The 10,000-nt window shown below is 52.7% G+C and overlaps 1 protein-coding gene across 1 annotated transcript in view; it reads right to left on the reverse strand.

The window, feature by feature from the left end:
* The window catches only part of tjp1a (tight junction protein 1a), a gene marked incomplete at its 3' end in the record, with an annotated part of 31,882 nt that overhangs the window by 494 nt on the left and 21,388 nt on the right, over positions 1-10,000 (reverse strand). Inside the window, 9 exon segments of the mRNA XM_084437295.1 lie at positions 13-32; positions 35-116; positions 1,445-1,515; positions 1,518-1,526; positions 3,088-3,114; positions 3,764-3,859; positions 4,203-4,387; positions 5,357-5,576; positions 6,663-6,771. Of these exon segments, the coding sequence (XP_084293421.1) occupies positions 13-32; positions 35-116; positions 1,445-1,515; positions 1,518-1,526; positions 3,088-3,114; positions 3,764-3,859; positions 4,203-4,387; positions 5,357-5,576; positions 6,663-6,771 (819 nt within the window).

The raw sequence follows: 10,000 nt of genomic DNA on the forward strand, positions 1-10,000 counted from the left end.
CATGCTCTTCACGCCCTGCTTGCTGTCGGGGTGAGGAAGACCACGATGGGGTACCACTGGGCGTAGTTCAGACGGTCCACCGCGTTGGGAGTGATGTCCAGCACCGCGTGCTTGTCCTGCACACACACACACACACACACACGCACACACAACGCACACACACGCACACACAACAAACACACACCACACACACACAGACACACACACAATTACTATAGTACACTAGAGAGGCGCTCAGAGAGCACGGGGCTCGGCCCATTCATGCATGTTGTTGGTGTAAACGAGTTGAAATGGTTAAACTCACTCCTCAGTATAAATAGCACACTTGCCCCATTGAAGAGTCAGCTTTTTGGTGGTGTAGCTTATTGTGGTGTTTATGAGAGGTGGTCATGTATGAACATACTTGTGTACTTGTGTAATTTTTTCAATCAGCCATTATAGACAATAACACAAGACATAAGTTACACAACTATCTACAGGATTTAAGTCCAGTGTTGATTCCTCTGGGGGGTTAAAAGGACGGGCACTAGCCCAGTGTCCATGTCCCTGGGAGGGGTAGAGGGACACTAGCCCAGTGTCCATGTCTCTGGGAGGGGTAGAGGGGCACTAGCCCAGTGTCCATGTCCCTGGGAGGGGTAGAGGGACACTAGCCCAGTGTCCATGTCTCTGGGAGGGGTAGAGGGGCACTAGCCCAGTGTCCATGTCTCTGGGAGGGGTAGAGGGGCACTAGCCCAGTGTCCATGCCTCTGGGAGGGGTAGAGGGGCACTAGCCCAGTGTCCATGTCTCTGGGAGGGGTAGAGGGGCACTAGCCCAGTGTCCATGTCTCTGGGAGGGGTAGAAGGGCTCTAGCCCAGTGTCCATGCCTCTGGGAGGGGTAGAGGGGCACTAGCCCAGTGTCCATGCCTCTGGGAGGGGTAGAAGGGCTCTAGCCCAGTGTCCATGCCTCTGGGAGGGATAGAGGGGCACTAGCCCAGTGTCCATGTCTCTGGGAGGGGTAGAGGGGCACTAGCCCAGTGTCCATGTCTCTGGGATGGAGGCTACACCCCTCCACCTACTTCCATGAAAATCACTCTGCTAGTTTTTCTATAATCCTGCTATGTGACCGACCGACCGAACGAACAAAATAACACACACGACCGAAAATATAGGCAATTACAATAGTTATATTATAGCGATACATTCAGGTTTTCAGAGGGGGGAGGACAGAAGAGGAAACAGCTGTTTACTGCTGCACTCACACTCACCACCAGAGAGCAGCAGTGAGCTACGCAACCAGTGTGTGTTTGTTTGCCTCTTCATGCCTGCGTGTGTTGGATGCAAATCTGTCAGTGGATGTTTTTGTCAGGATGTGTGTGTGTGTGTGTGTGTGTGTGTGTGTGTGTGTGTGTGTGTGTGTGTGCGCGTGCGCGCACGTGCGTGTGTGCACACTGTAGTTTCACTCACCCGGTCGATGATCTGTTTAATGGTGTGCAGGCGGATGATTCCGGAGCTTCTCTGGTCCGTACCTGCATCCCTGGCTCACTCTCTGCATGACACACACACGCGCACACACGCACGAACGCACACACACACACACACACCGTTACCGTCGGCCCACCGCGGGCCGGCCCCGCCCCTTGCAGCCCCACACATGCAGTAGCCTGCAGCCTCCCAGACAGAGGCGACCTCCAGGAAGTGAGGTCACGGATGAGCGCGTGCAACGGTTGCATGGCGGTGGTCTGCGAAGGCGCGGTGCGGGAGACGGGTTAACGTGTGAAGCGCTGAGATGGGGGGATGAGGCACATTCACAGCTGATTATCGTGGACGAGAGAGAGCAGGTCTCCAATCACGGTTTAATCACAGACAGATTAACATACTGGAGAGAGTGAGAGGTGTGTGACGCTTCCATAGCAGGATAGAAGTGTGTCTGTCTGCCTGCCTGCCTGCCTGTCTGTCTGTCTGTCTGTCTGTCTGTCTGTCTGTCTGTCTGTCTGTCTGTCTCTCTGTCCGTCCGTCCGTCTGTCTACCCTTCTGTCTGTTTCTCAGTCACTCTGTCTGTCATACATACACACTGTTGTCCTGGTGCTATCAGCCTCCTGAATAAAGCTAGGTCAACAGACATTTGATGTACATGTATAGTAATTTATGCATATCTAGTATGTATTATTGTGAAAATGTTAGCATGCTGTTTTGTGTTTGGTTTTATTGGACCTTGTGTTGAGACCGAAGACAAACTCCCAACCTTGGCTGTCAAAAGTTGTATAAAGTCTCGTCTGTCTGTCTGTCTGTCTGCCTGCCTGCCTGCCTGTCTGTCTGTCTGTCTGTCTGTCTGTCTGTCTGTCTGTCTGTCTGCCTGTCTGTCTGCCTGTCTGTCTGTCTGTCTGCCTGTCTGTCTGTCTGTCTGTCTGCCTGCCTGCCTGTCTGTCTGTCTGTCTGTCTGTCTGTCTGTCTGTCTGGCTACCTTTCTGTCTGTCTGCATGTCTGTGTGTATTCCTGTGTGTTTATCAGCCTGTCTGTCTGTCTGCATGTCTGTGTGTATTCCTGTGTGTTTATCAGCCTGTCTGTCTGTCTGCATGTCTGTGTGTATTCCTGTGTGTGTATCAGCCTGTCTGTCTGCATGTCTGTGTGTATCAGCCTGTCTGTTTCTCTGCCTGCCACAAGATAATCAGACCACAGGTCTGAGGTGTGGAACATCTCAACACAGTCACCCAGGTTCTAGTACCTGTTCTACCACCACAACCCAGTGTTCTACCAGTGTCTACATCTACCACCCCCCTACTGGTTCTCACAACAGACTCAACACCACTATCTCTACCAGACCCATGTGTGTATACTCCTATGTAATACATTGCATTTACAGATAGTGATTGATTACAATGTACAATAGGAGTGTGTGTGGACCTACAGTGGTAACTAGGATGTGAAACATATTGTTTACAGGGGTACTGACTGTGCAAGTGCACATGCTATCTATATAAATTCCCCCAGGATGCACCCTGTCTACTGTGTACTACACCCGACTAGCTAGTGTAGCATACTAGGCTCACACACGTCAGAAGGGAGTTATTATGGCGGATATGTGAACAGGTTGGTGCGCAGTGACATACTTTCCCTTCCTTCTTGTTTCTGTGTCTCTGAAAAGAAAATACAGTCATATAGACAACAACGTGAGAACCGTGGAACAGGGCGGGAATCGTCTTACATCAGGGCTGTCGGGACACTCGGGCTAATTGGAATTGGATCCTGTGGTGGCGGGGGTGACTGTGTGAGGGAACCAGCTCTGATTGGCTAGCGGGGATAGCTGCTCTCTCAGGGGGGGGGGGGCAGAGCAGGGAGGAGAGGGCTGGATGATCTAGTCAGGGTTCTAGGTTTTTAGTGAGGAAAGGGTTCTAGGTTCTAGGCAGAGGATGGCGGAGAGGGTGACAAGTTCTAGGCAGGGTTCTACTGTAGGTTCTAGACAGGAGAGGGTTCTAGTGCAGCTCTATCTGGCCGAGTGAAGCATGGAGACTACAGGGTTCTCTCAGGTTAGTTCTAATACGTGTTGGGGTTCTAAATTCCTAGTTCTAGGTTCAGATTTCTATGATAGTAGGGGTAGTAAACAGCTGCTAACACGGGGCTTGCATCTACTACCTACAGTACAGAATGTAGAATAATTTACACAGCAGGGGGTGGGGGAGAGAGACAGAGAGGAGAGAGGAGATACAGACAGGGGGGGAACGAGGGGCAGACAGGGGAACAGGCGCTAGACAGAGGGGCGTTACTGGCTAGTTACTGGCTACTCACTTGCGAGCTCAAACAGGTCCGGTTCCTCTCTGGCCAGCTTCTCTCTGGCCGTGTCTGCGATGGGTCCGAAGATCACCACCGGCCTCAGGAAGCCCGCTAAGCAACGCACGCACACACACACACACACACACGCACACACGTACACACGTACACACACACACACACACACACACACACAGCAACGTCAGACAGGTTCACAAGATTCAGGAAGAATTTTACATCAAGTTTTGTGGTTGAATACCTACAGTACTATATATTACACCCCCCCCCCCCCGCCTCCCCCCTCCCCCCCCTGCTCCTACCCTCTTCTCCCCTGCTCCTACCCTCTCCCCCCCTGCTCCTACCCTCCCCCCCCCCGCTCCTACCCTCCCCCCCGGTCCTACCCTCCCTCAGGACCCCCCCCCCCCCCCTGCTCCTACCCTCTCCCCCCTGCTCCTACCCTCCCTCAGGACCACCCTCTCGTAGGCGGGGAACTTGGTCTGGACCGGCTGGGCCGACAGGTCCTCCCTGCTCTTCCTCAGGTTCCTCTTGGAGCTGCGCAGGCCGCGGAAACGCCAGAAGTCCGCTCTGTCGCCCCCTGGTGTCTTGGGGAGGGTGTACTGAACGCTGGACAGCTGCTCCGCTCTGATGGGGGGGAGGAAATAAGTAAGTAAGCAAGTAAGTAAGTAAGTAGCCTTGAGAACCAATGGTTCTGGAGCCTAGTGGCCCATAGGGCAGGAGCCTGTCTCCTGATTCCTTAGCGTGAGGCAGCTTGATGTCCCCCCCCTGGACATGATGCTAGTATGTCTCAGGGACTTCCCCCCCCAATCCAGCCCTTGATGCTGATTGGCTGAGTGGAGGCATCGGGTACCATTTTTTATAGTCTCTAAAATGACTCGGCCGGGGATCGAACCCCCAACCTCCCAATCTCAGGGCGGACACTCTAACCACAAGGCCACTGAGCTGGTAGAGAGGAGAACGTGTGTAATAGAACGTGGACTGTGTGGAACCCTGTTGGCCGGTTCTCTGCTTACAGATCTCTGACAGAGCAGAGTTATGGAATCTGCCACCTCTGCTCCGACGCTCCACAAATCAACCTCGCCTAGCCCACCTATCTGATCGGCTGTGTGTGTGTGTGTGTGTGTGTGTGTGTGTGTGTGTGTGTGTGTGTGTGTGGAATCTAAGCCTGCAGTGTTTGTTTGAGTGAGAGTCTAGGCATTGCAGAGAGAGTGTGAGGTGTTACATCTGTCACACCCATGTTAACATATACAGTATGTGTTAAATATGTGTGTGTGTGTGCATGTGTGTGTGTGTGCATGTGTGTGTGTGTGTGTGCGCGCGTGTGTGTGCGTGCGTGCACGTGTGTTTGCTGCTGGGTTGTACTGTGGGATATTGAGTGTGTGTGTGTGTGTGTGTGTGTGACGCTGGTATGTACTGTGGTTTAATAAGTGTGTGTTTTCTCTATCTGCAGAGGAATGAGGAATCTCTCAGTGTCTCCCTGTAGAGCAGGGCAGGCTAACACCTGGAGAACCACACACACACACACACACACACGCACACGCACGCACGCACACACACACACACGCACGAACGCACACACACACACGCACACACCTGTTCTTGTTGGGGATGATGCCTCTCTCCACCTCCTGGTGGTTCTTGCCGATGCGGATGGCGAGCCAGGAGCCCAGCTTGCCGTTGTAGAGCGTGTCGACCACGCGGAACACCTCCCCCTTGTTGAAGCTCAGGCCGTAGGGAGACTCCTTCTCGTACTCGAAGTGGGTCCGGATGTAGAAGGAGTCGCCCACGTCTGACTCCACGATCCGCCGGTACACTGGGGGGCACACAGGAGAGAAGATCAACACTCTACCTACCTAGAAACCTACCTACCTAGAAACCTACCTACCTAGAAACCTACCTACCTACAAACCTACCTACCTAGAAACCTACCTACTTAGAAACCTACCTACCTAGAAACCTACCTACCTAGACACCTACCTACCTAGAAACCTACCTACCTAGAAACCTACCTACCTAGACACCTACCTACCTAGAAACCTACCTACCTACCTACCTACCTACCTAGAAACCTACCTACCTAGAAACCTACCTACCTACCTAGAAACCTACCTACCTACCTAGAAACCTACCTACCTAGAAACCTACCTACCTAGAAACCTACCTACCTACCTACCTAGAAACCTACCTACCTAGAAACCTACCTACCTACCTAGAAACCTACCTACCTAGAAACCTACCTACCTAGAAACCTACCTACCTAGAAACCTACCTACCTAGAAACCTACCTACCTAGAAACCTACCTACCTACCTAGAAACCTACCTACCTAGAAACCTACCTACCTAGAAACCTACCTACCTAGAAACCTACCTACCTACCTACCTACCTACCTAGAAACCTACCTACCTACCTACCTACCTAGAAACCTACCTACCTAGAAACCCACCTACCTAGAAACCTACCTACCTAGAAACCTACCTACCTACCTACCTAGAAACCTACCTACCTACCTAGAAACCTACCTACCTACCTACCTACCTAGAAACCTAACTACCTAGAAACCTACCTACCTAGAAACCTACCTACCTACCTAGAAACCTACCTACCTAGAAACCTACCTACCTACAGTACCAACCTATCTATCTATCTATCTATCTATCTATCTATCTATCTATCTATCTATCTGTCTGTCTGTCTGTCTATCTATCTGTCTGTCTGTCTGTCTGTCTGTCTGTCTGTCTGTCTATCTGGCTATCTGGCTATCTTTCTATCTTTCTGTCTATATATCTATCTATCTATTACTTACCCATCTATCCATCCTATCCTCCATCCACCCCCCACCCCCCCAGCCCCCATCCTGTCCTCCTCCTCCTCCTCCCCCGTCCTCTCCTCCTCCTCACCATCTTTCTTCTTCTGGGCCAGGATGGACACCTCCTCTCCCCGGGGGAGGTCCAGCAGGAACAGCACCGCCTCCTCTCTGATGATGTTAGCAAAGTCCACGTTGTTTACCTGGAGAGGAGAGAGAGAGAGAGAGAGAGAGAGAGAGAGAGAAAGAGAGAGGGGTGGAGAGAGTCAGTCTGCTGAGCTGGTTAAAGCTACGCAGGGCGATGGAATCAGAGGTCACAGGTCAGTCTGCACCCCCCCCCCCACCCCCCCCTTGCCTCCCCTACTCCTGCACCCCCCCTCCCCCCATCCCCTGCCCCCCACCCCCCTCCTCCCGCGGTCCCAAACATAATAGCGGTGTTTATTGACTCGGGGCAGTAAAGGCGGAGCAGAGCAGAGCAGGAACACATGGTCTGGATCAGACAGACAGGGACACCTTAATCCTTCCCAGAAACTCTGTTCCCCTGCAGAACCTCGATATCTGACCCAGCACAGTGGGCCTGCCAGGAAACACACACACTCGGCACACACACACTACACACACACACACACACACACACACACACACACACACGCACGCACGCACACACACACACACACACACACACACACACACACACACACACACACACACACACACACACAAGAACAATGCGCTGGAAGTGTGGAGAGGGGTGTGTGTTTGTCCAGCAGGGAGGAGTCGACCTCACACACCACCACGGCTCCTCACACACCACCACGCCTCCTCACACACACACCACACCTCCTCACACACCACGCCTCCTCACACACCACCACGCCTCCTCACACACCACCACGTCTCCTCACACACCTCCACCGCTCCTCACACACCACCACGCCTCCTCACACACCTCCACCGCTCCTCACACACCACCACGTCTCCTCACACACCTCCACCGCTCCTCACACACCACCACGCCTCGGCCTCAACTCCCTCCTTCCTTCAGTCCTACGGCCTCCTACAATAACGCCATGTCCTTCAGTCTGTCCACTCCTCCTCTCTCTCTACCTCTCTCTCTCTCTACCTCTCTCTCTTCATCCACCAGTCTGTCCTCTCCTCCTCTCACTCTCTACCCTTCTCTCTCTCTCTCTCTTCATCCACCAGTCTGTCCTCTCCTCCTCTCCCTCTCTCTCTCTTCATCTTCCTAGAGCAGGGGTCACTAGCAGGCGGACCCTGGTCCGGTCCCAGACGATAACCAATCCACTATTGAGAATGATGATGTTTTGACGGAGCGGTTCTATGTATGGCCGTGTTCTAGTGAGCCAGGGACTCACACACCCCTGGATGAGGTGGAAATACTCTCAGGTGAAAGCCCAAATAACGCACGCACCGCGAGAGCTACGCACACACACGCACGCACGCACGCACACACACACACACACACAGCAGGCGGAGAAGAAAGTCATCTCACACGCCGTGCTCTAAAAAGAGAAGAGTAGACAGTGAAAATAGGGCTTTTAATGAAGAATGGACAGACTCTGATTTGTGACTTCTTCCCATGGGCAGTAGGGTTAAGTTCTGAGACCGTGGTGATTATTCAAAGCAGTGATGTGAAGCCTCACTACGAGCCTCAACACAAGCTTGATCAAACACCCACTCAGATCAGAACTGAAGGCACAGAAAATAAACGAAGAGCCCGATATGATCAACCCACCAGAATCCTGACACACTCACTCACTAATGTCAGCACAACAACACAAGCACCAGGATCACAGATTCACGATTATCTGTCATTCGACGAAGGAAATGGGAGAGCCTACTAAATCACATACAACTTCACATTTGATAGGAGCAACCTACACTAGGGATTTGTGAAATAAATTACATTTGAATTTGAGGACACGAAAAAAAAATCACTTCGATTGGATTCACACTCCTCCAGACCGCTTTAGGAAATGTTCTCTATCTGGACCTCTTTGAATTTTAACTGCATTCCCCTGACCTACAGTCTGCCCTCTCCTCCAGTACACCCTCTGCTCCTCTCTCTACCTCTCTCTCCTCCTCTCTCTACATCTCTCTCCATCTACCTACAGTCTGCCCTCTCCTCCAGTACACCCTCTGCTCCTCTCTCTACCTCTCTCTCCTCCTCTCTCTACATCTCTCTCCATCTACCTACAGTCTGCCCTCTCCTCCAGTACACCCTCTGCTCCTCTCTCTCTACCTCTCTCTCCTCTCTCTACCTCTCTCTCCTCTCTCTACCTTTCTCCTCCTCTCTCTACCCCTCTCTCCATCCACCTTCAGTATGTCCTCTCCTCCTCTCTCTACCTCTCTCCTCCTCTATCTACCTCTCTCCTCCTCTCTCTCTACCTCTCTCCTCCTCTCTCTCCATCCACCTTCAGTATGTCCTCTCCTCCTCTCTCTCTACCTCTCTCTCCTCCTATATCTACCTCTCTCCTCCTCTCTCTCCATCCACCTTCAGTATGTCCTCTCCTCCTTTCTTAGAGGAGAACGCCCGAGGGGGTGGAACCTCCCCTTCTCCTCCAACGGGTTTTCCGAGAGAGGTGAGGAGGAGGACCTGAGGGTCTGACACACAAACACACCCTCTCCCACACCGCTGGTACCAGTCCTCTCCGCTCGGGTCAGAGGAAGGACAGATTTGGACGGTGTTGAACCCCAGCCAGACTAGTGGCCCCTGGCTCTGCTGTGGATCATTGTCTGTGAGGACAACAGTGGACGCGGCGAGAGGGAGCCGTCCAGGACGGACACGGAGGGAGCGTTCTGTCATCGGGGGTCCCTCGCTCCGGCCCCCGCGCACACAGAGGGGCCGTTGTGGAGCCGCGCAGCAACAATGACCCCCATTGTCCGTCCTCCATGTAAACAATGGAATGTTCTGAAGCAGTACAGAGGTCCAGGCAGTGAGTCATTAGCGCACACACACATACGCAAACACACACACACACGCGCGCGCACACACACACACACAAACACACATACAGAAACAGTGTGTCATTGCCAGGCTCTGTCAGGAGCCGCTGTGGACAAACTGGGCCACGAGCGGATGATCTCAGAGGCTCCCGGGCGAGCTAACGGACGAGCGTCAGGAGTAGCATAGCAAGCTAGCGTCAGCACGGTTAGCTAGTATTAGTGTGGTTAGCGAGCTGGCGTCAGCATGGTTGGCTAATGTTAGTGTGATTAGCTAGCTAGTGTCAGCATGGCTCGCTAGCGTTCGAGTGGTTAGCGTTAGCATGGCTAGCTTAGCATTAGTGCGGTTATCCAGCGTGGGCAGCTACTATATGAGCTGAGAACAACAGCAGGTGTGCTTCCCACACACAGACACTCCCAGACATCTGCCCAGGAAAGTATGACTGTGTGAGAGACTGGGAACCATCAACA

Source organism: Borostomias antarcticus, assembly GCF_949987555.1.
Source record: "Borostomias antarcticus genome assembly, chromosome: 4".
NCBI classification, from domain to species: Eukaryota; Metazoa; Chordata; class Actinopteri; order Stomiiformes; family Stomiidae; genus Borostomias; species Borostomias antarcticus.